This window comes from Pseudonaja textilis, chromosome 2 (genome assembly GCF_049901715.1).
Source record: "Pseudonaja textilis isolate UNSWEBS1 chromosome 2, rPseTex1.2, whole genome shotgun sequence".
Lineage (NCBI taxonomy): Eukaryota > Metazoa > Chordata > Lepidosauria > Squamata > Elapidae > Pseudonaja > Pseudonaja textilis.
Window position 1 is genome coordinate 2,069,380 of NC_141991.1, and position 27,454 is coordinate 2,096,833.

At 41.2% G+C, this 27,454-nt stretch overlaps 4 protein-coding genes across 10 annotated transcripts in view; all 4 read right to left on the reverse strand.

The window, feature by feature from the left end:
• LOC113454221 (uncharacterized) overlaps window positions 1-27,454 on the reverse strand; it is a 221,445-nt gene that overhangs the window by 45,825 nt on the left and 148,166 nt on the right. The gene's annotated exons all lie outside the window — the stretch shown is intronic.
• Window positions 1-27,454, reverse strand: part of LOC148126535 (uncharacterized) — a 226,764-nt gene that overhangs the window by 37,276 nt on the left and 162,034 nt on the right. The window lies entirely within an intron of this gene.
• Window positions 1-27,454, reverse strand: part of LOC148126536 (uncharacterized) — a 296,703-nt gene that overhangs the window by 22,010 nt on the left and 247,239 nt on the right. The gene's annotated exons all lie outside the window — the stretch shown is intronic.
• The window catches only part of LOC113452335 (uncharacterized), a 268,593-nt gene continuing 247,255 nt past the window's right edge, over window positions 6,117-27,454 (reverse strand). Inside the window, exons 1-4 of one of the 5 annotated variants that reach the window (XM_087928119.1) lie at window positions 22,349-22,423; window positions 14,681-14,735; window positions 10,577-10,706; window positions 6,117-9,922 (exon numbers count right to left, since the gene is read on the reverse strand). In XM_087928119.1, coding sequence (XP_087784245.1) covers window positions 6,987-8,786 — 1,800 coding nt within the window. In that variant the 5' untranslated portion in view covers window positions 8,787-9,922; window positions 10,577-10,706; window positions 14,681-14,735; window positions 22,349-22,423 and the 3' untranslated portion in view covers window positions 6,117-6,986. Of the gene's footprint in view, window positions 9,923-10,576; window positions 10,707-14,680; window positions 14,736-15,783; window positions 15,875-22,348; window positions 22,424-27,454 lie in introns of those variants that run through there. The other 4 variants (XM_087928120.1, XM_087928121.1, XM_087928122.1 and 1 more) reach the window with 4 other exon arrangements.

Sequence of the window (27,454 nt, forward strand, 5' to 3'; positions counted from 1 at the left end):
ATGGTCCGGACATGAAAAAGATCCCATGGAGCAGGGGTCACCAACCTTTTGGACCTCAGGGACCACCAAACTCATAATTTTAAATCCCAGGAACCATTAACCAGTTCTGTGGTTGTGGCTTGGTGGTCATGTGACTGGCTGAGCATGGCTTGTATGTAAATATTATAAATATCTAAAGATTGATTTTTTTAATAAAAAGAGCAACTTTTACCCAAAATCAGGCAAAGCAGGCAGGCAGATTGAGTTGCTTACAGAATCACAGATTCATTCAAAGATCTATCTATCTGCCATCCGGCTAGCTCAGTCCGTCACATAAAATTTGCTTGCAAGCAAACTCATAAAGTTAATTCACAACACACCATGTATGTAAATATTGATTTTTTTATAAAAAAAAGAGCAACTTTTACCCCAAATCAGGCAAAGCAGGCAGGCAGATTGAGTTGCTCACCGAATCATTCAGTGATCTATCTATCTGCCATCAGCTTCCTGAGTCTGTCACATGAAATTTGCTTGCCATGAGTCTGCACTGAATAGAACCTTCAGTCCTAAGGGAGGTCAGCTGTGCTTAAAAGCAGAGCCAAAGATCTAAAGACTAGCTAGAAAGCAAGAAATCCAACCATTTCTGGCTTTCTAGCTAATCTAAATCTCCCAGCACAGCAGAACGGAAAAAGGAAAAACAGCAATTTAGCAGGCAAGTTTGCCAGATAAAGAGTTGGCGGGGAGGGTTCCCGGGGGCCATGAGGGTGGTGCAGCCTTGTGTTTCTGTGCAGCCTAGATTAATTGCTTGAGGGTGATGCTCTGAGGGTGACATTTCTCTGCGGCCCACCAAAATTTTCTTGCGGACCATCAGTGGGCCATGGCCCACCATTTGGTGACCGCTGCCATGGAGAAATGTATGTGATTTACCGATGTTAGTTATTTGTGTGTGATTTGGTGAAAAGAATGCTGAGTGGGAAAAATGAATGAGATTTCTTGTAGTGTTTTAAAAAATCCCCCACCTTCTTGTCCTCACTGGTTGTTAACTTTATGTCTTGTAAAAGCAGAGGCAGGAGGAAGGGGGTGAGGCTTTCGATCACTTTGGCAATTTTTTTTTCTTTCTCTGTCTGCTTTGCAAAAGGCGGGGTTGGAAAGTGGTGATTTTTTAATATATATATAGGTTACATAGATCAAACATGTAGTCATTGCTGGAGAAGTACAAAGCAGCCTTTGATGGCTAGGCTGTGAATGGAAATTTGCCTGGAACATTATCTGTAAAGGTGGCTCAGTTCCCAGGTTGGCAGTTCACCTAGAACAATTATCTTTGAAGATGGCTCAGTTCCCAGTATCACCAAGGGACTCAAAATTCAAACTAGCTCCACTCTGTACATGCTCTTAATCCATATTTTGATCAAAGCAACAAATTGACACTAAAATTGGACTCCATCAGGAGGGTTTACAACAAGAATGTGAAGAATGCATAACTATTACCAGCATGCCAGTATTACCAACATCACAAAAGGTATACAATGGGCTTTGCAAATAACTTTTCCTTTGTAATTTTGAAGGTGCAAATGGTGGAGTTGTGTAAATCTGATTTTTAATTTTGTTTTCAGAATACCTTATCTCTTCAAGGTGTTTTAACTGACTATGCAGGCTGTAAAGATCCTTGGCTTGTTTGCTTAATGACTTCTTCCTTTCCTGTCCTTACAAGGATCTTCATGATGGTACGTGGAAAGTGTCCTGCTATTTTAACTTTCAAAACTTTTTCTCAACAGCCTTTCAATTTAATCTCTGACTCTCACTATGTGTGTTAACTTCTTTTAATCTTCCAGGTGCTTATATCACTCTCAGGATTGCTCCTCATTTCATGATCTTGTTTTTATCGACAGCAGTTTTACTATGGTTCTCACATTCACAGTCACTCCCCCCTTTTCTGGGCCTCTTTCTGAAGGCCTTGCTGATGTTTTTTCAATCATTCTTTTTTCCATCAAAATGCTAGAGGCGTCAATCTAGATTGTTTCATCATCATCTTTGGTAAATAGTTGTTACCCACTGGGCAAGCCCTCTTTTTTACAACATATTTAGCTTTTTTGCAATTTTGTACAACCTAGAAGAACAAGTTCATCAGTCATTTAAGGCCTGCCTCCACAAATAAATTAAAAAAGGAGCAAAAGGGTCAGGTTAAAAAAGTTTAAAAAGTATTATTTACCTTAAATCAATTGAATGCAATCGAATGTTTCTATTTACCTTAAATTAATTGAATGTTTTTATTCAAAATTTAACTATTTGGGGGTGAGGGGGCGAGGCTGTGCTGCTGTATTTCCTCCTACAGGACCTTTGTGGATTCCAGCTCATTGTGTCCGCCCAAGCTCATTGTGTCCATCCAGCCAAGGATGTCTACACCAGTCCCCGGATCTGGTCCCAGAAATGTGACTTTACAGACGGCACAGTGTCCAATCCAGACTCATTTGTTCATGCTTGTTTACAGCTGTCCTTTGGCATCAGCGGCTGTCATTCCACACAAACATTCACTTGAGTAACGAATGAAGCAAAACAAATAGATGCAGTTGGCTAATATCACACAAAATGATGCCTTTTGTTTATCTGAAGCTTATCATATGGAAATTTTGCTTTCCTCATGTTTAGTTCCTGTCTGCACTCCTTCTGCAGTAATTCAAAACTTCAGGATTTGCTGCCTGTTATGCAATTGCTTTACACACCCCAATAGTAGCAGTCCCTGTAAATATAACCTGCGTAAAAGTAGTTAATTGTACATCTTCAAGTAAAAAACCTCACTGTCATCGCATTAGCTCACCTACTTTTAACTGCACAGCTTTGGAAGAGACTTTCTTTCACTTTGCCCATGTTTGGCTACTGCAAGGATGGTTTTTTACATATGGTCAAGAAACTTTTAATTATATTCCTACTAATATTAGTGAAGCGCAATGCTGCCTCAGCTGGCTGATTCCTGTTTTGCTTTCTAAACAACGAATTCATCATTTGAATTGTTCTCAATGTGGGGTCACGCTAGATAGTACTTGTGACTCTGAAGCAACCTTACTTAATAAAGCAGAATACATAGTGCTTGCTGTGTCTATAAGTGGGCGTGCCAGCAATTGCTGCTCGCACTCACCTTAATATTAACTCTGTTGCATGTAATTTAGCAAAAACAATTAATGCGACTTCTTCAGCTATCTCAATAATCAACCATGAGATGCAAGCATTGAGGAAAGTTATTCTACAAAATCGATATTGTTTTAATTTGTTGGATGGGTCACGAACCATCCAGCACCAGCTTAATATTTTATACAATTTGGCTTCAGGTTTGAAAATTGATAATTTAGGATCTTGGTGGGAAAGCTGTTCGGCTTGGTTGCCCACAGGCTTAATGGGAAAAAATTCTTTGTTATGCAGTCATTATTTGTGCTTTAATTAGTGGGCGCTGCTTTGTTCAATGTCTCCCTTCTCTTTGCAACATGTTTCACAGCTTTTCACCCTAAAACCTTCTCCTACATTGCCCAAAGATCAAGTATATGCCCTGTATAAACTATTGCAATAATATTTATTTATTTATTTATTTCGCGGGTACTTACATGTATGTTATTTAGCTTTGTTTGGGTATTTTCCCATGTCATTATAGTTGTGCTTTTAAAGTTGTAGCAACGTTTTGGCAGAATCTCATCTGCCATCATCAGGCTTCTGTATTGTGTTTGTCTGTGAGTCAGACTTTTACAGTGGTTTCAGTTTTAAATTTGGGGCTAGACTACTGCTGTGACAGAATGGTTTTTTCTTCATCCTGATTGGTTGGGAGTCTTGGTCTGTGTTTATTGGTCTTGGAGTTTGCTGTGTTCTGCTTGATTGGTTTCTAATATCTTCTGTCTGCTTTGTGGCTTTTTTTGTGTCTTGATTGGCTGGCAATATTGTGTTCCTGTATTGGAGGCTTTTAGTGCAGCTTGGCTCTGAGTAAATGGACAACCCAAAATTGACAGACCTACTCCAAGACTCCACATACAAACCCATAAACACGGACCCAACCACATATCTGGAAAAATTAACTAAGAAGAAAATTATAACCAGCCACATGAGCAAAGAGATCCAACAGACAATCATCCCAAGAGAAAAATCTTCCAGATGCCCCAAACTGTACGGCCTCCCAAAAATACACAAGGCAGACCTCTCAGACCCACAGTCAGCTCCAGAGGAGCACCACTACAAAACCTAGCTAAACACTTAGCAAAACAGCTACAGCCCCATGCTGAAACAGCAGCTTCACATGTACAAAACTCATACCACTTCCTGGAAATGATCAAAGATCTACACGTGGAACAAGAAGATCTGCTTGTAAATTTCGACGTGGCTTCACTATTCACTCAAGTCCCGATAAAAGAAACTCTTGAAATCATCAAAAATAAATACCAACCAGCTAAACACTTCATGGAACTAACAGAACACTGCTTAACCAACACATATTTCATATACAAAGGACAAAGATACAAGCAAATTGAAGGAGCCCCTATGGGATCACCACTGTCACCTGTCATTGCAAACCTGTTCATGGAAGAATTCAAATCCAGAGCCCTGGCTAATGCCACCCACAAACCCAAACTATGGTTAAGATACATTGATGACACATTTGTGACTTGGCCCCATGGAAAAGAAAACAATTTCCTAACACACCTAAACAGCACACACCCCAAAATCAAGTTCACCATGGAAACGGAAACAAACAAACAACTACCATTCCTAGATGTACTAATCTACAAAACAACAGATGGCACACTAGGACACACCATATACCAGAAGAAAACACATACCAACCGCTACCTCAATGCTCAATCCCACCACCACCCAGCACAGATAAACTCCGTGGCCAAAACACTAATCGCTAGAACCAACGCCTGGCAGACAAGAAACACATAAAGACTGAACTATGCACCCCGACTAAAGTACTGACAGCCAATGGCTTCCACAAAAGCAAAATCACCGGCTTGATCCACAAAAACACACTGAGACAAAATGGAGACCTAGAAGATGAACAGACCTATGGAACAGATGTCCTGGCCTACATAAGAGGTACTACAGACAAAATCAGTAAGATACTACACAGGCATCACATCAAGACTGCCTTCAAAACAGACAGAAAAATAGCAGCCATCCTTAGAAACCCCAAAGATAAAATTGACCTGGAAAACTAAGGCATATACAAAGTCCCCTGTGCATCATGCCTGGCCACATACATTGGACAGACCAATAGAAGAATAAGTACCCACCTGGATGAACACAAAAATGTAGTAAAAAAGCTGGAACACACTTTCTCACTAGTCCAATACATGAAAGCCACAGGTCATAGCATCAACTTAAATGGCACCAAAACCCTAGCCACTATAGAAAACCCCAGCCACAGAATTATCAGAGAAGCCATAGAAATTGAAAAAGACCTGAAAGCATGAATAGAAGAGATGATTCAGACTGTCAATCATTTGGAAGCCTGCACTCACAAACAAAAAAATATCCACACCACTAGCCAGACAAACACCTGGGCACAAACAGATCCCCCCTGATACCTCCAGCTCAAACACACCCCAACCAGGCACCCAGATGAAACCTAGCTTCCTAACGAATGATAGCCGTCCATTTACTCGGAGCCGAGCTGCACTAAAAGCCTCCAATACAGGAACACAATGTTGCCAGCCAATCAAGACACAAAAAAGCCACAAAACAGACAGAAGATATTAGAAACACCAATCAAGCAGAACACAGCAAACTCCAAGACCAATAAACACAGACCAAGACTCCCAATCAATCAGGATGAAGAAAAAAACCATTCTGGCACAGCAGTAGTCTAGCCCCAAATTTAAAACTAAAACCACTGTAAAAGTCTGACTCACAGATGAACACAATACAGAAGCCTGATGATGGCAGATGAGATTCTGCTGAAATGTTGCTACAACTTTAAAAGCACAACTACAATGATGTGGGAAAATACCCGAACAAAGCTGAATAACATACATGTAAGTACCTGCGAAATATATATATGTATATATGTATATGTATGTATGTATGTGTGTGTGTGTGTATATATATATATATATACATACACACACACACAGATACATACATACACATACACATATATATTATATATATAATAATCTTCTACTGATTATTATGGGTCCTTTCCTAATTCCTCTTATGACTATTTTTTTATCTAACAAAATAAAAGAGTGAAATGTAGCTATTGAGGTCCTGTAGATGGCACTAGCAGCATACTGCAGTGTCTAATACCTATACTGGTCTCTTTGCTATTGCATGACCTCATTCCCTATCTTGGTGAAGGTGGAAAGTCCCAGACTTTCTGGACTTATAGGTGATGTCATTTTACTAACATCACCACTATTCTTAAGGATTGGTTGGGAAGTTTTACCAATGTGGTTGGGGCTTTTTACCAATGTGATGTTTATGCTCAAATCCACATGCTGTATCTATGTTGCCTTTGCCTTCTTGTAAAAACCCTATAAAAGTAATAAATGCTATGTATGTAGTCAGAAATCTTGGCACCCTGCACAATGACTGATCTTTGAAACCTGTTATTGGGTAATTAAGGAAAGCAGTCTCACTTAACAGTCATTGCAACCTGCAAACATATTTGCAAGGCACATAATAGTTGTATCTTGAGGACTACTTTTATGTTGGCTGGGGAATTCTGGGGCTTAAAATCTTGGTGAAACCAAAGTTGAAACTCCATATGTGGGTCCATACTCAACATACAAATGCACCATCCAAAATTCCTTTTTGAGAAATTCCACTTTTTCTGCAAAAGGAAATATCTAGAAGATTCTGCTGATAACCAGAAAATGACCGTTAGCCATTTTTCTTTTCTCTCCAGCTATAGGTTTAACCCTGAGAAAACTTTGAATACAAACAATCAGCCCAGAATTCAGTCAATTTCTCATCGACACTTTGTGAATGGGAGATCACAAATGAAATTCAATCCTTCTCTAAACTCTTCAACTTTTGCCTTTTGTGAATTTCCATGTGTGCACTAAGGGATGATTTATGCTTGAAGTAAAGATCACAGACTGGACTTTTGAAGGTTTCCCCACGGTGTGAGTACTCTGGTGTATAAACATGTAGGAATTCCGACTGAAACTTTTCCCACAATCAGGACATTCAAAGAGTTTCTCTCCTGTATGAGTTCTCTGGTGTATTACCAGGTAGGAATTCTGACTGAAACTTTTCCGACAATCAGGACATTCAAAGGGTTTCTCTCCTGTGTGAGTCCTCTGGTGTATTACCAGGTAGGAATTCTGACTGAAACTTTTCCGACAATCAGGACATTCAAAGGGTTTCTCTCCTGTGTGAGTCCTCTGGTGAGTCATGAGGTGGGAATTTTGACTGAAACATTTCCCACAAATAGGACATTCAAAGGGTTTTTCTCCTGTGTGAGTCCTCTGGTGAGTCATGAGGTGGGAATTTTGACTGAAACTTTTCCCACAAATAGGACATTCAAAGGGTTTTTCTCCTGTGTGAGTCCTCTGGTGTATTATCAGGCAGGAATTCTGACTGAAACTTTTCTCACAGTCAGGACATTTGAAGTGTTTCTCTCCTGTGTGAGTTGTCTGGTGTTTCACCAGGCTGGAATTATCACGAAAACTTTTCCCACAGATAGGACATTCAAAATGTTTTTCTCCCGTGTGAGTACTCTGGTGAGTCATAAGATGGGAATTCTGACTAAAACCTTTTCCACAGTCAGGACATTCAAACAGTTTCTCTCCTGTGTGAGTCCTCTGGTGTCTCATGAGGTGGGAATTCTGACTAAAACGTTTTCCACAGTCTGGACATTCATAGGATTTCTCTCCTGTGTGAGTCCTCTGGTGCCTCACCAGCGTGGAATTATCACTAAAACTTTTCCCACAGATAGGACATTCAAAGGGTTTCTCTCCTGTGTGAGTCCTCTGGTGTATTACCAGGTGGGAACTCTGACTGAAACTTTTCCCACATTGATGACATTCAAAGAGTTTCTTTCCTGTATGAATCTTCTGATGTCTAATGAGGTCGGAATTTCTAATGAAACATTTCCCACAATCAAGACATTCAAATGGTTTCTCTCCTGTATGAATCTTCTGGTGTATTACCAGGTTGGAATTCTCACTGAAACTTTTTCCACAGGTAGGACATTCAAAGGGTTTCTCTCCTGTGTGAGTCCTCTGATGTCTCATGAGATCGGAATTTCTAATGAAAGATTTCCTACATTCAGGACATTCAAATGGTTTCTCTCCTGTGTGAGTCCTCTGGTGTCCCATCAGGTAGGAACTCTCACTGAAACTTTTACCACACTCGGGACATTCAAAGGGTTTCTCTCCTGTGTGAGTCCTCTGATGTCTAATGAGGTAGGAATTCTGACTAAAACATTTTCCACAGTCAGGACATTCAAAACATTTATCTCCTGTGTGAGTCCTCTGGTGTCTCACGAGGTCAGAATTTCTAATGAAACATTTCCTACATTCAGGACATTCAAAGGGTTTCTCTCCTGTGTGAGTCCTCTGGTGTCCCATCAGGTAGGAACTGTCACTGAAACTTTTACCACACTCAGGACATTCAAAGGGTTTCTCTCCTGTGTGAGTCCTCTGGTGTCTCATGAGGTTGGAATTCTCACTGAAACTTTTCCCACAGATAGGACATTCAAAGGGTTTCTCTCCTGTGTGAGTCCTCTGGTGTCTCATGAGGTTGGAATTCTGACTAAAACGTTTTCCACAGTCTGGACATTCAAAATGTTTCTCTCCAGTGTGAGTACTCTGGTGAGTCATGAGGTGAGAATTTCTAATGAAACATTTCCTGCAATCATGACATTGAAAGGGTTTCTCTCCTTTGTGAGTCCTCTTGTGTGTAATAAAGTGAGAATTTATAATACAATCTCAACATTTATAGGGTTTCTCCATGGAGGGAGTTATGTGATGTATCACCAAATTAGAATTACAACTGAAAATTTTCCCACAATCAGGACATTCAAAGAATTTTTCTCCAATGCAAGTCTTCTTGTGTATCACGAGGCTAGAATTCTGACTGAAACTGTTCCCACAGAAAGGAAATGGAAATTTCTAATGAAGCTTTTCTCACAATCTAGACACTCATACAGTTTCTCCCTGGAGTCAATCCACTGATGCATCACCAGACTGGAATTGAGACTGAAATTTTTTCCAGTCAGGACATTCAAAGGGTTTGATTCCTGTCTGAGTACTCGGGTGCTTCACCAGGATGGAATTTACACTGAAACTTTTCCCACAGAAATGATATTCAAATAATGTTTTTTTTCCTGCGTGAGAGTCATCTAGTGTCTTATAACCTGGGAATTTCTAATGAAACTTTCACACAATCTGCACAGTGATACATTTTTTCCCTGCTGTGTGTCCTCTGATGTATCATCATGTTGCCATGCTCGCTAAAGCATGTGTGGGGTTGCTTCTATGAACCACAAGGGAGCTGTTCGGACCAAAGCTTTTGCCACATTCAGGTAATTTTTATGGCTTTTCTCTTTTTTGGCTCCTCTAATAGATAATCAGCTGTGATTTGCAAAATGTTATTTTTCCACAATAGGCAAATCTATGGAACTTTTCCACAGCTGATATTCTTGAGATGGTCAACAATATGGACAACGCCTTGTTTAGTGGTGCTTTTATTCAAGCTGTTTTCTTCCTCACAGGTTGCATCCCTGTCTGCCCGACATGGCTTTACTATTGACAGTTTCATTCCCACTGTCTATTTCCCTCTTACTGAATGAAAAATAATCTCCCTTGACTTCATGTAATATATCCTTGAGTTCTGTATAATCTGCTTATTCCCACTTCAAGTCTTTCTTGATTTTCTCTCTTTTGTCTAACAGCTTTTTTCAATGTTGCTTGTTATTTACAGTTGTCCCAGGTGCTCTTATTGCCATCCTCTTTGTCTGTAAGATTGAAAGAAAAGTGTAACGTTGTTTATAAAATGGTTAGAGATGTGAAAAAAGAAAGAAAGTATATATTACAGTGAAAAAGCAAACGTGCCCCAATGCTACCATGTTTTCCCGAAAATATGACCCAAGCCCTACTCTAAAAATAACTTGGGAGTGGCCCAAGCATGAGAGGTGGCAAACACACGGGGTTGGACGAAGGTGTCTGGCTGCAGCTAAAGCCTGCTGGCCCCTTGGGGCAGTGCAATAACTAATTCTGAGCATGAAGGCATGGGTTGTGTCTCCTTTGTAGAAGGGGAGGAGGGCCTGTTCCAATCACCACATTGCAGCATTAAGCATGATGTCACATGACATTGCCAACTTACATCGGTTCCTCTGTAGTTAAGCAAATTACTGTAGATTGTTAAAAAGCAATTACATGGGACTGTGACTTGCAATTTCTTGCCAGTATACCCACTGATTTTGCTTGTCAGAAGCTAGCTGGGAAGGTCACAAATGGTGATCATCAATGTGGGATGCTGCACCCATTATAAATATTCAACTATTGGGAGGATGGGGCTGATGCTGCAGCGATATAATACATCCCCATGGGGCTCCATGGGATCACGCCGAAATTTGAACTGCAGGGAGGTTCTGATGGACCTAACTCACCTCAGAGTGGTGATGAAGGAAGGGAACACATTGTGTCAATCTCAGGAAGCCTACAACATCCTGGAGAAGGCTCTCAATCCAGCAGGAAGAAAAAGACGGCTATTGTGGTTCCTGATCAAAGCCGTGACAGCTGCCCAAAGAAGAAAGTGAAAAGGTTAAGGAACAGTGTGAATGAACTATGTGAGAGATTTCTAATTTCTATTGAGGAACGGGCCCTCTGGAAACTAGCCTAAGGGGACTTCCAGTGGCGCTTCCGTTGATGATGATCAGAGATTGTGATCGTGCACTGTTCGGGTCAGTGTTTCCCTTGTTGGAAGGGTCCCTACAGGACCGGTGTCATCCTGACCCACCTCAGAGGGGTGGGCGAAGACGGGGAGACTGCCAGTTGGGTCAAGGGAAGCTGCATCTCCCTTCCCTGGCTAGGTATTACTCCCCTGGAAGACAGGGAGAAACGTTAGCCTAAAATGGCTGCCCTGAAGATGGAAAGCTGCCAGGATTTAAGTTTTGCACTGGAGTAGTGAAGTGGTGAGAGACATGCAACCAGATAAAGAACTTGATTTTATCTTAACAATCCCGAGAAGTAGAAGGAAAGTGCCCTCGTGTAAGAGTAACACACCAGCAAACCAAAAAAAAAGAGGAAAATACAAGGTAAACAAAATTGGTTTATAAAAAGCTACACCAGAATCAGAGACTAAACTTTTAATAATATAAACTGCATTAATTAGGCATTGGATTAAATTCTGGACTTGCCTGGAATTGGTTAATACTAAGAAAATTAATTATGGAAATGGTTGGGAATTAATGGTTAATATAATTAAAAGAGAAAAGAAAAGAACTTGAAAAAGTGGAAAGTGATACAGAGCACCATCTAATGGTCAAAGACTTTTTTTCCCTACAAAATTATATGGAAATTTACTGGACTTCTAATTGTTATGGAATAAAAGACAAATAAAATAATAAGAACTCTGGAAATTTGGGAAAGAGGGGGAGAAATTCTACCAAGAGGATATGCAGATGCAATTTCCTGGGATTGTTGGGTGTTGATTGTGACAAAGAAACAGAAGGATTAACAAAAGAAATAAAGATAAAAGGAGACTTTTGGCAAGGACTGCAATAAAAGACTTTGAATATTAACAATTTATTATAATAATGGAAGAAATAAGTAAAGACTTTAAGTTGGAGTTACAAATGGTAAAAGGAATATTCAAAGAAAGAAGGGAATTATCCGAAATACTGTAAAAGAAAATAATGGCGATGGTTGTAGAACAAAGAAATTCTAGTGAGGTGGAGTCAAAGGAAGAAGAAAGAGATTCAGACAGAGATGGAGAACAAGAGACTTTGCCAAAAGGCACTAAAGGAATTAAAACTATGATATTGATGACAGACTTAACAAATAAAAGAGAAAATGCTCCCAGGATCAAACAAAAGAAGAAAAAATTATACAAGAAGAAACTTCAAAAAAAAGAACAGGAAAGTGGGGTAGAGAAGATGGGTGAAATGTTAGAAGGAAAGAAGGAAGACCAGGGAAATTTAGAAAAGGGAAAGTTGGCTAAAATTAAAATAAACAATAAAGCTGAAAAATTTAGAGATAAGGGTTAGGGATTTTATAAGGGGGACGCCACATGGAGCATATATTGGTGTTTAATTTAAAACTGGTAGGGAAATATTTTAGGAATGAGTAATTACATATATGAATATTAACTGTATATAAAATGTGTTGTTATGAACCCCTTTTTTGGCGGGGGATCAAAACAAGGGAATGGAAATGAATTTTTTAAAAAGATAAGATTATTAACGATTATAAGTAAAGTGAAGATAAAATGAGAGATTAAGAAGTTATTTTAGTGATTTATTGGAGGGGATATAAACAGTTGACTATATATACAGTTGATTATTTAATGGATATTAGAATTGTACAATGAGAACATTCTATTATGGTTAAAGTAGGGGAATGGAAAATACCATGTGGATCCTAAATATATTGGCTTTATCTATATTTTTACTCTTTTTAGATTCTTTATTATATATCAGCTTAGAGAAAACTAAGGATAACAATGACGTGTAATGTAAAATAAAATAGGTGGTAAGCTCAAAATGGAAATAATAGGGAATAAAGATTTGAAAACCTATGTATGGATGAAATTATATTGATATTGAATTAATGAATTGAAGTATGAAATGTAAACTTATTTAAAGATGAGTGAAATGGATAATGAGATAAGTTAATATTATATAAGATTAATGGAAATGAAAGTATGACTATGTACAAGTGTTATAACCTGGAAACATGTTGCTCAAGTGGAAAGATGCATAAAATTAAAAAACAAAACTTTTGAAAAAAAAGACACTAGCCTAAGTGAGAGTGTGACTCAAAAAAGAAGAGGTGGTTTAGTTTCCTTTCCACCTCCCAAGAAAAGTGGCGACCAGGCCAGAGAGACATTTTTAAACTGGAAAGAAGAAAAGATAAATTTTTAAAAGAATAAAAGAACTTTAAAATTAGGAAGCTGGACTGGGGACCTTAAACATAACATTGACTAATTTGAAAGACTTTAGGGATTACAAAAATTGGACTTAAAGAATTTTATTTTTGTTTTGAAAAACATGGATTGAATAATACAATATAAAATAAAAGGGAGAGAAGCAGAGCAACAGTGACAACTGCTGGTGAAAGTTGATGGGCACAAGGGAGAAAATAAGAGGAAAAAATAATAGAAAAAATAAAAATAAAAGAGAACTGAAGAAGATTAGGGCTGGCTGCTAAAATGAATAACATCTGCACCAGCAAGCTGTTTATGCTAGATAGCTGAGACAGAGAGTGAAACACTGAGACTTTTTAAAATTTAGTGTGGGAGAAAGTCAAAGAACACCACTATTTAAAGATACCAGTCTGGCTTTCTACAATGGAAGCATTGGTTCACACAAATGTTATTAAAATAGAAAATGTTGTTAGATATATTTTGAATGAGAAGGGGGAACTCAAAACTGAACAAGAACTGAGTGACCAAGGGATTGATATGACGTGGTATTCACAGGTGCAGATACATTCTAGATATGAGAAAGATGTAAAATTATATGGTTTGTTAGGTATAGCATTGGTCACCTAACTAGTTTGGGTAAGATAATATGTATATAAGCTATGATTCTTAGTTTAAAGTATGTGTTACTTTAAATGCAAAGCATGTAATTTGGGTGTGGTGTGAAAAACACCATAAGAGGCAGCAAGAGACGCTGATTGATTGCTGACATTCCCTGACGCTTTGCTGGCTATTACTGGAGTTGCAAACGGAAGAGAGGAGTTTCTGACTTTGTTGCATCTCTCTCTCTACTGTGAGGAGATAAATTACCGGACTGTTATTTTGTAAGTGTACCGACCTCTCATTTCTGACATTGGAATTTGCAACTTGATAATCCCTGGACGGACTGAAATAAGTGTATGACATATGGACTGTTTTTGACTATGCTTAAACTCTTGCTGGAATAAAACTAATTTAATTGGCACTGTATCTGCTTTTACTGAGTGTAAGCTACACAACACGATATCTCACATATTTTGCCTGCCTGCCTGACTGCCCTGCAGATCTTGCTAGGGGTATATCCCTAACATGGTTTTTATAAAGAATTAACAGAACTAGATAAGAGACTAACAGGGGCAGGAGAAAAATTAATTTAAAAATGTATAGCTACCTACTAGGCATTAAATTGGAAGAGGAACAAATGAAGGAAGCAATGATAGTATGGGCAAAAAAAAATTGGTTATACAATTGAATTAGATAAATGGCAAAAATTGTGGGACAGAAACTACAAATTAACCATGTCAACTGCATATAAAGAAAATTTGTATAAGATGTTTTATAGATGGCATTTTGCGCCAGTGAGGTTGGCAAAGATGTTTAAAGATAAGTCAGCTAAATGTTGGAAGTGCCATCAGATACCTGGGTCATATTATATGTAGTGGACATGCCCAAGAGCAAAACAAATTGGACAAAAATACATATGAGGCTGGAAAAAATGATAAAGCAGCACATTGATTTAAAGCCAGAAATATTTCTATTGGGGATTCTACCCGAAAAATATTGTAAGGGAAATGCATATTTAATTACTCACATATTTACTGCAGCTAGAATTGTTTTTGCACGAAGTCGGAAGAGTGAAGAGACACCTACAGATGGGAATGTGATTAGGAAAATATTAGAAGGTGGAGAAATGACGAGACTAATGCTTGCAATTAAGGAGAAAGAGCAAACTGAATATTATATGATATGGGACTTATTTTATCAATGGTTAAACAGCAAAAATGGAAGTTAGAAAAAAGGAAACAAAATGAAGAAGATATGTTAAAAGAGAGAAGTAAATATTATTAAGAGCCTCAGTGGCAGAGTGGTTAGAGTGCAGTAATTGCAGGCTACTTCTGCTGACTGCTGGCTGCCTGCAATTTGGCAGATCGAATCTCACCAGGCTCAAGCTTGACTCAGCCTGAGGAGCCAGATTGTTGGGGTCAATATGCTGACTCTAAACCGCTTAGAGAGGGCTGTACAGCACTAAAAAGCGGTATTAAGTCTAAGTGCTATTGCTATTTATGATTAGTATTAATGTTATTATTTTAGCATTGTAGAATACTAATGTAGTGAATGATGTTGCAAATTTTGATTACTGTTCAACAAAGATATTTGTACCCAAATGATACACTGTTCAGTTGGAATTGTTAGATTAAAAATAAAAAATTAATAAAAAATATGTGCCACTCTTGGACGGAACTAATCAAGGAGAGAAGCAACCTAGATCCCAGAACTTCCTGTTAGGAGAAACTTCCTAATGGTGGAGAACAGTTAGCCAGTGGAACAGCTTGCCTTTAGGAGTTGTAGGTGCTCTTCCACCGGTGGCTTTCAGAAAGAAATGAGCAGGGCATCGGGCAGAACTTTCAGCTCATTCCAATGACGGAGCACCCACAATCTCTGGAGGGAAGCCATTCCCAAAGAATCAAACTTCATTGAAAGAGGCTTTTATATCTTCTCCCCAGAAGAAGATTGCAGCCACCACTTGCACAGTGAACAGCTGCAGGGGGCGTCAATTTCGGGAAGGAAAGGAACCTGCAGCAGCAGAAGCTGACACGCTTCAGCCTAGTTGCTTCTCTGCTTCCAAGCCGTGGAGGAAACCAAGGAGTCAGATTTGTTTCCGGATTCTTCTCCCACCTGATGCCCTCAACTCACCTTCCAGCGGCTGCTTCAATCCGTGGAAGGGCACAAAAGCCACTCTGCACATCAACTCTGCGATCCAAAAGAGGAAGTTCCTTTGTGCCTCTCCTCCTCTCCCATCCTTTCTAGCAATATAGTACTTGATGGTTTAACTCCTTAAACTCAACCACAGTAGATAGAGCCAGCCTACTGTATTGTCAAGCTTTCTAGGCTCAGATCTTGTCCCTTTGACCTCCATCTCCGGATTGGAAACGCTTGTTCTGTCTCTGTCCAAGGCATCTACAAGATGTTTTTACTGATTAAATACTATCAAGTGGTTTTTGACTTCTAGCAACTGGCCTTTGCAACTGAGTCAAGTGAAATAATGAAATGTGATACAACTTAGCTTACAAAGATTAACTATATGCTGAGTTCCAAATTTAATGACCTTTTTTATAGAATTACAGAATCAAGTTTTCTTGGGAGTGTCTCTCAGTGGAGATCAAAGCCTCTCTACCCCCTAAATCTTTATGACTTTTTTAAAAAAATTTATTCTAGAAAAAAACATTTATTTGACATACATTTAAAACAGACAAATATATATATACATACATATACATACATATACATATACATACATATATATGGACGAACATATATATGGACGAACATATATATGAACATATATATGGACAAACACTATACAGAAGCCTGATGATGGCAGATGAGATTCTGCCGAAATAAGGCAACGTGCTAATTAGCTGGCTTGCCAATCAGATTACGTTTCCTGGTTCTGACGTCAATCCACGCTCTAACAGTCATTAGATTCAAAGTTCCGAGCCAGGCCGATCCTTCCAATCACAACATATATATATATGGATCTTTGGTTGTTCGGGTTTTCTCGCGTAAGATTGAAGTATCTAGGCAACGCTTTCGATGAAGTCTCATTCATCATCTTCAGGCTTCTGTCTCCGGCTCTGTGCTTCTCAGAGTAATGTGAGATTGCAGCTGCTTCCTCCTTTTAACTGCCAGTGGGGTGGGACTTGATTGGGTGGGGGCTTGGCTGTGTTCTGATTGGGTGGGGGTGTTCTCATTGGTAGGGTGTTTGGTTGTGTTCTGATTGGTTGGGGGTTAGCCGTGTTCTGATTGGTTGAGGCGTGTTCTGTTCAGGTGGGGGCTTGGTTGTGCTCGGTTAGTCTTAGTTGCTGGGGATTTGAGCTGGTGAGTTGTGATCTTGCTGTTTGGCTTCTAGTTCGTGGGTCCTGCTGCATCTTCATAGTGGGTGTCGGTTTGCTTCATGTATGGCTCGGAGGGGTTTGAAGTGGGTAGTGATGCAGCTGTAGTGCAGCTTCTGGTCCATGGTCGTGTCTCATCTTCTGAGTGGGTGAGAGTCTGTTTTCTACATGGAAGTGTGGTGGTGGCATCTTGTGTGGCTCTCATGGGTGTGGGTCTGGTGTCCTTCTTCATGTTAGGTACTCGTCTGTTCATGAGGGCGTGGTTTCCAAATGGCTGGAAGGCGGGAGGTGTCATCTCGTTTGTTCATGCTGTGTGGGCGTTTTTCTATCTCTATGGCTTCTCTGATTATTCTGCTGTTGAAGTGTTCGGTTTTGGCGATAGTTCTGGTATTTTAAAATCAATTTCATGTCCTGTGGCTTTGAGGTGTTGGACCAGGGAAGAGGTCATTTCTTCTTTTTGATTGAGTTCTTATGTTCTTCAATGCGTGCATTTATTCTTCTGTTAGTTTGTCCAATGTATGTGGTAGGGCAGGCAGTGCAGGGGATTTCGTGATACTCCTTGGTTTTCTAATTCGATTTTGTCTTTGGGGTTTCTTAGGATGGTGGATATTTTTCTGTTTGTGCAGAATGCTGTTTTGATGTTGTGTTTTTGGAGGATCTTGCTAATTTTGTCTGTAGTGCCTTTTATATATGGGAGGAGGGCTTTGCCGTTTTCTTGTTCTCTGTCTTGGATTTTGGTTGGGGTTTCTTTTTGGATTAGGTGGGTAATCTTCTTTCTTTGGAATCCATTGGCTGTAAGTACGTTGGTGAGAGTGTGTAGTTCGGTTTTTTGGTGTTGTTCATCGGCTAAGCATTTTGTTCTGGAGATGAGTGTCTTGGCTACAGAATTGATCTGTGCTGGGTGGTGGTGTGAGAGTGCATGTAGATAGCGGTTAGTATGTGTTTTCTTCTGGTAGATGGTGTGTCCTAGGGAGCCATTGGATCTTTTGTATACCAAGACATCTAGGAAGGGAAGTTGGTTGTTGGCTTCTGTTTCCATGGTGAATTGTATTTTGGGGTGTAGGCTGTTGAGGTGTGTGAGGAAGTTGTTCAGTTTTTCTTTCCCATGTGGCCAGATTATGAAGGTGTCATCTACGTATCTGAGCCAGAGTTTGGGTTTGTGGTCGTATTTTTCTAGAGCTTGTGTTTCAAAGTGTTCCATGTAGAGGTTAGCGATGACAGGTGAGAGGGGTGATCCCATGGGTGCTCCTTCTATTTGTTTGTATTTTTGTCCGTTGTAGGTGAAGTATGTATTGGATAGGCAGTGGTTGGTTAGATCTAGGATGTGCTTGGGGGTTGTATTTGTTTTGGATGGCTGTCAAGGCTTCTTTTATTGGCACGGGTGAAGAGGGATATGACATCGAAGCTTACTAGTAGGTCGCTAGGTTGTAAGTTTTGTTTCTTTATGATCTCGATGAACTGGAATGAGTTTCTTACATGTGAGTTGATGGATTCTGCATAAGGTTGTAGTTGTTTGGCGAGAAATTTGGCTAGGTTTTGTAGAGGTGAGCCTATGGAGCTGACTATTGGTCTGAGTGGGGTTCCTTCTTTGTGTATTTTGGGAGACCATAAAGCTTGGGGCATCTGGATGATTTTTCTCTGGGTATGATTCCTTGCTGGATTTCTTCACTTATGGGGGAGGCTTTTATTTTGGATTTGGTAGTTTTTTCTAGGTAGGTGGTGGGGTCTGTCTTTAGGGGTTTGTATGTGGGGTCTTGGAGTAGGTTGGTTAGCTTGGTTTGGTAGTCAGATGTGTTCATAACCACTGTCGCATTGCCCTTGTCTGCTGGTAGGATTATTATGCTGGTGTCTTCTTTCAGGTTAAGTAGTGCAGTTTGTTCTTCTTTGGATAAGTTGCTTTTGGGTGGTTTGCTAGTGCAGAGGATGTTGGTGATTTCAGTCTAATTTTGTTAGCATCATCAGGGTTGGTTTTGGTCAGGCTGGTTTCAACTCCACATATGATGGTTTCTGTGGGGATGTGTTTGGGAGCGACAGCAAAGTTGAAGCCTTTTGAAAGGACCTTGGTTTCAGCTTCAGTGAGGATCTTGTCTGAGATGTTGTGCAATGTTTGTTTCATGTGTGGCTGTGGGGGAGGGGGAGTTGGTTTCTGGCATTGTTGTAGTTTCCTGAGTTTGTTGGTGTGTGTGTCTGTCTTGAGGGTGGTCTGTGTTTCGGCTCTCCAGACAGCGAGTTGTTTGGATTTGTCCCAAAGTAGAGGGTGAATCTTGTTGCTGAGTCTGAGGTGGAGTGTGAGGAGATCTTTGTTGATTTGGTCTAGGAGAAACCTTTTTTGTGTGAAGTTCATTTCTAATTAGGGCCAGTTCTGTTCTTTTAAGGATGCGTTTGGTGGCTGCTGTGTTGGTGTGGAATTTCAATTGGAAGCTTGTGGGAATTAAATTTTGATCTCGGCAGTTGCATAGGAATGCAAGGTCACATAAAATGGAGGCTCTTTGGACTTCAAGTTTTCATAAGTCCTGGTCAGATGGTGGGTTTCCTCCCGTGAGAGGTGCAATATTTGTTTTCTGAGGTTCTCGCGGTATTTATATGTGGATCTTTGGTTGTTCGGGTTTTCTCGCGTAAGATTCGAAGTATCTAGGCAACGTTCGATGAAGTCTCATTCATCATCTTCAGGCTTCTGTCTCCGGCTCTGTGCTTCTCAGAGTAATGTGAGATTGCAGCTGCTTCCTCCTTTTAACTGCCAGTGGGGGTGGGACTTGATTGGGTGGGGGCTTGGCTGTGTTCTGATTGGGTGGGGGTGTGTTCTCATTGGTAGGGTGTTTGGTTGTGTTCTGATTGGTTGGGGGTTAGCCGTGTTCTGATTGGTTGGAGGCGTGTTCTGTTCAGGTGGGGGCTTGGTTGTGCTCGGTTAGTCTTAGTTGCTGGGGATTTGAGCTGGTGAGTTGTGATCTTGCTGTTTGGCTTCTAGTTCGTGGTCCTGCTGCATCTTCATAATGGGTGTCGGTTTGCTTCATGTATGGCTCGGAGGGGTTTGAAGTGGGTAGTGATGCAGCTGTAGTGCAGCTTCTGGTCCATGGTCGTGTCTCATCTTCTGAGTGGGTGAGTCTGTTTTCTACATGGAAGTGTGGTGGTGGCATCTTGTGTGGCTCTCATGGGTGTGGGTCTGGTGTCCTTCTTCATGTTAGGTACTCGTCTGTTCATGAGGGCGGGTTTCCAAATGGCTGGAAATTCCAGTTCATCGAGATCATAAAGAAACAAAACTTACAACCTAGCGACCTACTAGTAAGCTTCGATGTCATATCCCTCTTCACCCAAGTGCCAATAAAAGAAGCCTTGACAGCCATCCAAAACAAATACAACCCCCCCAAGCACATCCTAGATCTAACCAACCACTGCCTATCCAATACATACTTCACCTACAATGGACAAAAATACAAACAAATAGAAGGAGCACCCATGGGATCACCCCTCTCACCTGTCATCGCTAACCTCTACATGGAACACTTTGAAACACAAGCTCTAGAAAAATACGACCACAAACCCAAACTCTGGCTCAGATACGTAGATGACACCTTCATAATCTGGCCACATGGGAAAGAAAAACTGAACAACTTCCTCACACACCTCAACAGCCTACACCCCAAAATACAATTCACCATGGAAACAGAAGCCAACAACCAACTTCCCTTCCTAGATGTCTTGGTATACAAAAGATCCAATGGCTCCCTAGGACACACCATCTACCAGAAGAAAACACATACTAACCGCTATCTACATGCACTCTCACACCACCACCCAGCACAGATCAATTCTGTAGCCAAGACACTCATCTCCAGAACAAAATGCTTAGCCGATGAACAACACCAAAAAACCGAACTACACACTCTCACCAACGTACTTACAGCCAATGGATTCCAAAGAAAGAAGATTACCCACCTAATCCAAAAAGAAACCCCAACCAAAATCCAAGACAGAGAACAAGAAAACGGCAAAGCCCTCCTCCCATATATAAAAGGCACTACAGACAAAATTAGCAAGATCCTCCAAAAACACAACATCAAAACAGCATTCTGCACAAACAGAAAAATATCCACCATCCTAAGAAACCCCAAAGACAAAATCGAATTAGAAAACCAAGGAGTATACGAAATCCCCTGCACTGCCTGCCCTACCACATACATTGGACAAACTAACAGAAGAATAAATGCACGCATTGAAGAACATAAGAACTCAATCAAAAAGAAGAAATGACCTCTTCCCTGGTCCAACACCTCAAAGCCACAGGACATGAAATTGATTTTAAAAATACCAGAACTATCGCCAAAACCGAACACTTCAACAGCAGAATAATCAGAGAAGCCATAGAGATAGAAAAACGCCCACACAGCATGAACAAACGAGATGACACCTCCCGCCTTCCAGCCATTTGGAAACCCGCCCTCATGAACAGGACAGTACCTAACATGAAGAAGGACACCAGACCCACACCCATGAGAGCCACACAAGATGCCACCACCACACTTCCATGTAGAAAACAGACTCTCACCCACTCAGAAGATGAGACACGACCATGGACCAGAAGCTGCACTACAGCTGCATCACTACCCACTTCAAACCCTCCGAGCCATACATGAAGCAAACCGACACCCACTATGAAGATGCAGCAGGACCACGAACTAGAAGCCAAACAGCAAGATCACAACTCACCAGCTCAAATCCCCAGCAACTAAGACTAACCGGAGCACACGAATGTTATTATTTTAGCATTGTAGAATTAATACTAATGTAATGAATGATGTTGCAAATTTTGATTACTGTTCAACAAAGATATTTGTACCCAAACGATACACTGTTCAGTTGGAATTGTTAGATTAAAAATAAAAAATTAATAAAAAATATGTGCCACTCTTGGACGGAACTAATCAAGGAGAGAAGCAACCTAGATCCCAGAACTTCCTGTTAGGAGAAACTTCCTAATGGTGGAGAACAGTTAGCCAGTAGAACAGCTTGCCTTTAGGAGTTGTAGGTGCTCTTCCACCGGTGGCTTTCAGAAAGAAATGAGCAGGGCATCGGGACAGAACTTTCAGCTCATTCCAATGACGGAGCACCACAATCTCTGGAGGAAGCCATTCCCAAAGAATCAAACTTCATTGAAAGAGGCTTTTATATCTTCTCCCAGAAGAAGATTGCAGCCACCACTTGCACAGTGAACAGCTGCAGGGGGCGTCAATTTCGGGAAGGAAAGGAACCTGCAGCAGCAGAAGCTGACACGCTTCAGCCTAGTTGCTTCTCTGCTTCCAAGCCGTGGAGGAAACCAAGGAGTCAGATTTGTTTCCGGATTCTTCTCCCACCTGATGCCCTCAACTCACCTTCCAGCGGCTGCTTCGATCCGTGGAAGGGCACAAAAGCCACTCTGCACATCAACTCTGCGATCCAAAAGAGGAGTTCCTTTGTGCTTCTCCTCCTCTCCCATCCTTTCTAGCAATATAGTACTTGATGGTTTAACTCCTTAAACTCAACCACAGTAGATAGAGCCAGCCTACTGTATTGTCACGCTTTCTAGGCTCAGATCTTGTCCCTTTGACCTCCATCTCCAGATTGGAAACGCTTGTTCTGTCTCTATCCAAGGCGTCTACAAGATGTTTTTACTGATTAAATACTATCAAGTGGTTTTTGATTTCTAGCAACTGGCCTTTGCAACTGAGTCAAGTGAAATAATGAAATGTGATACAACTTAGCTTACAAAGATTAACTATATGCTGAGTTCCAAATTTAATGACCTTTTTTATAGAATTACAGAATCAAGTTTTCTTGGGAGTGTCTCTCAGTGGAGATCAAAGCCTCTCTACCCCCTAAATCTTTATGACTTTTAAAAAAAAAATTATTCTAGAAAAAAACATTTATTTGACATACATTTAAAACAGACAAATATATATATACATACATATACATACATATACATATACATACATATATATGGACGAACATATATATGGACGAACATATATATGAACATATATATGGACAAACACTATACAGAAGCCTGATGATGGCAGATGAGATTCTGCCGAAATAAGGCAACGTGCTAATTAGCTGGCTTGCCAATCAGATTACGTTTCCTGGTTCTGACGTCAATCCACGCTCTAACAGTCATTAGATTCAAAGTTCCGAGCCAGGCCGATCCTTCCAATCACAACACTATCCCCCACCTCAGGGCCCTTCCCGAGTCTGATGCTTAACTTGACGATGTTTCGTTGACAACCCCACTCTGTCTCCCACAGCCAATGGAGGCGTCTCTCGTTCCAATTGTCTCAGGTGGTCTACACATTGGAGACTTGGAAAGGAAATACCGTTCTGTGACCAAGCCACCAATGGATTGTGCAACCGCAACCAGGATATTCCGAGCACCAAAGGAAGATGGAGGTTCGAGGTGATATAAAAACTTATCGCCTCCTCATGATCCCCAATGATCATACGCACCGGCTGGGTGGCGAAACGAATGGGCCCAGACTTGAGCTCACGCCCATCCACAGTTTCCACCTCAATGGGTGGATCCACAGCCACCAATGGGATCTCATAGTGCGTAGCAAAAGCTTGGTCCATAAAGCTGGTTGTAGCCCCCGAGTCCACCAACGCAACAGCGGAAATTCCCTCCTTCTGAGACTGTAGAAAGATTCAAGTGTCCAAAAGTAAATGCCAAGGAGGGCCAGGATCTGCTTCGGCAACTTGAGGTGGGGACGGAAGATGTGCCCGACCTAGGGTTTCCCTGGGGTTGGGCCTACCCTGTTTCCCTGACGAGCCGAGAGTGGTTTCGGGTACGGGTCTGCGGGTCCCTCTCCGTTTGCAGGAATTAACAAAATGTCCCATACCCCCGCAATAAAGACACAAGCCTTCCTGAAACCTTCTCGAACGTTCTCGCGCCGTTAGCGAGGGCGGAGTGCTCCCAACTCCATCGGCTCCTCCATCTTAACTGTAGCTTGTGAACAAAAGAGAGAAGGTGGTTCCACAACGGGCCGTCTGCTTCCGCGCTGTTGTAAACGGGCTTCAATACGTAGGCACTGAATTACTAATGCATCCAGGGTTAAAGCCCGCTCTGCATGGACCAGCTCATCTTTGATGGCATCAGACAAACCTTCCTGGAATGCAGCCATATGAGCCGGTTCGTTCCAATTAGAGTCCAAACACAGCAACCGAAATTCTGCAACATATTCCTGAAGGGAACGTTTCCCCTGACTAATATCCCATAAACGTCTGGTCACAGTTTGACTTTTAATTGGGTTTTCAAACATAACCCTTATTTGTTGCAGAAAACCTTGAAAGTTATCTAGTAATGGGCTATCTTGAATTAACAAGGGAGTAGCCCATTTAGCAGCCTGCCCAGATAAAAGGCTGAGAATGAATCCCGTCCTGGCCCGGTCATTTGGAAAGTCTTCAGGCTTCAAGGACATAAATAATTGACACTGCCCCAGAAATGCCGGAAACATGTCCATTTGTCTTGAAAACTTCTCCGGCATGGATACCGGGCTTTTCCTCAAGGGAGGGGCTGAAGGAGCAGCAGCAGTCTGCAAGCTTGTAATATGACTCAGCAACTGGGTAACCTGGTTTTGAAGAGTCTGGTTACTTTCTAACAGCTGCTTTATCTGTTGCTGCTGCTGACTCACCAGGTTCTGCAATTGTTTTGTATCCATCTTGGTTTGATGATAGTTTGTTTTTAGGCTTGAAAACAAAAAATGTAATGTCTCACTTATAAGCTCAGATGAGCAGACGAAGTTTCAAAACTCAAAATATTCAAACCAACAACAACAGCGAATTCAAAGGAATAAATTAACACAGTTGTCCCGTCTTTTGGCAGACTTCCCGGACTCTTATCAGGCTAAATGGAAATTAATCAATTTTTTGGCAGACTTCCCGGACTCTGTCAGGCAACAAATTTTTCTGGTCTCACAAAGACGCTGCCAACGTATTCCTCTCCACTGGTCACACGCAGAAGATGATTTATAAGTTCATCTTACCTGAAAGATGGTTTGTTTGGGGCCAGGAACAATAATGTTATGTCCCCTCTTGGAAATTCAAACGAACAAACGGAAAGCAGCCATTTCACAATCAAATCAAACTATAACTGCTGACAGGAACTGTTAGGGCTCCTCTTCAAAAGTCAAACAGACAGAGCTCTTTTTTAAACTCAAAGAAACCGAAGGCTCTCAAACTGAAACGTCTTCATCCCAAGTAATCATTAATCATTTTGTTCCTGGCGAGAGGCGCAAGCTCAGCTGTGTCCTTTTATACTCATCAAGGCAACGTGCTAATTAGCTGGCTTGCCAATCAGATTATGTTTCCTGGTTCTGACGTCAATCCACGCTCTAACAGTCATTAGATTCAAAGTTCCGAGCCAGGCCGATCCTTCCAATCACAACATATATATAAAATTAACCATTGCTCAATATACGCTGTAAAATGTATATATATACACACACACACATACATACATACATATACATATACGGATCTTTGGTTGTTCGGGTTTTCTCCCGCGTAAGATTCGAAGTATCTAGGCAACGTTTCGATGAAGTCTCATTCATCATCTTCAGGCTTCTGTCTCCGGCTCTGTGCTTTTCAGAGTAATGTGAGATTGCAGCTGCTTCCTCCTTTTAACTGCCAGTGGGGGTGGGACTTGATTGGGTGGGGGCTTGGCTGTGTTCTGATTGGGTGGGGGTGTGTTCTCATTGGTAGGGGGTTTGGTTGTGTTCTGATTGGTTGGGGGGTTAGCCGTGTTCTGAATTGGTTGGGGGGTTAGCCGAGATCAAAATTTAATTCCCACAAGCTTCCAATTGAAATTCCACACCAACACAGCAGCCACCAAACGCATCCTTAAAAGAACAGAACTGGCCCTAATTAGAAATGAACTTCACACGAAAAGGTTTCTCCTAGACCAAATCAACAAAGATCTCCTCACACTCCACCTCAGACTCAGCAACAAGATTCACCCTCTACTTTGGGACAAATCCAAACAACTTGCTGTCTGGAGAGCCGAAACACAGACCACCCTCAAGACAGATACTCACACCAACAAACTCAGGAAACTACAACAATGCCAGAAACCAACTCCCCCTCCCCACAGCCACACATGAAACAAACATTGCACAACATCTCAGACAAGATCCTCACTGAAGCTGAAACCAAGGTCCTTTCAAAAGGATTCAACTTTGCTGTCGCTCCCAAACACATCCCCACAGAAACCATCATATGTGGAGTTGAAACCAGCCTGACCAAAACCAACCCTGATGATGCTAACAAAATCAGACTCGAAATCACCAACATCCTCTGCACTAGCAAACCACCCAAAAGCAACTTATCCAAAGAAGAACAAACTGCACTACTTAACCTGAAAGAAGACACCAGCATAATAATCCTACCAGCAGACAAGGGCAATGCGACAGTGGTTATGAACACATCTGACTACCAAACCAAGCTAACCAACCTACTCCAAGACCCCACATACAAACCCCTAAAGACAGACCCCACCACCTACCTAGAAAAAACTACCAAATCCAAAATAAAGCCTCCCCATCAGTGAAGAAATCCAGCAACGAATCATACCCAGAGAAAAATCATCCAGATGCCCCAAGCTTTATGGTCTCCCCAAAATACACAAAGAAGGAACCCCACTCAGACCAATAGTCAGCTCCATAGGCTCACCTCTACAAAACCTAGCCAAATTTCTCGCTAAACAACTACAACCTTATGCAGAATCCATCAACTCACACGTAAGAAACTCATTCCAGTTCATCGAGATCATAAAGAAACAAAACTTACAACCCAGCGACCTACTAGTAAGCTTCGATGTCATATCCCTCTTCACCCAAGTGCCAATAAAAGAAGCCTTGACAGCCATCCAAAACAAATACAACCCCCAAGCACATCCTAGATCTAACCAACCACTGCCTATCCAATACATACTTCACCTACAATGGACAAAAATACAAACAAATAGAAGGAGCACCCATGGGATCACCCCTCTCACCTGTCATCGCTAACCTCTACATGGAACACTTTGAAACACAAGCTCTAGAAAAATACGACCACAAACCCAAACTCTGGCTCAGATACGTAGATGACACCTTCATAATCTGGCCACATGGGAAAGAAAAACTGAACAACTTCCTCACACACCTCAACAGCCTACACCCCAAAATACAATTCACCATGGAAACAGAAGCCAACAACCAACTTCCTTCCTAGATGTCTTGGTATACAAAAGATCCAATGGCTCCCTAGGACACACCATCTACCAGAAGAAAACACACACTAACCGCTATCTACATGCACTCTCACACCACCACCCAGCACAGATCAATTCCGTAGCCAAGACACTCATCTCCAGAACAAAATGCTTAGCCGATGAACAACACCAAAAAACCGAACTACACACTCTCACCAGCGTACTTACAGCCAATGGATTCCAAAGAAAGAAGATT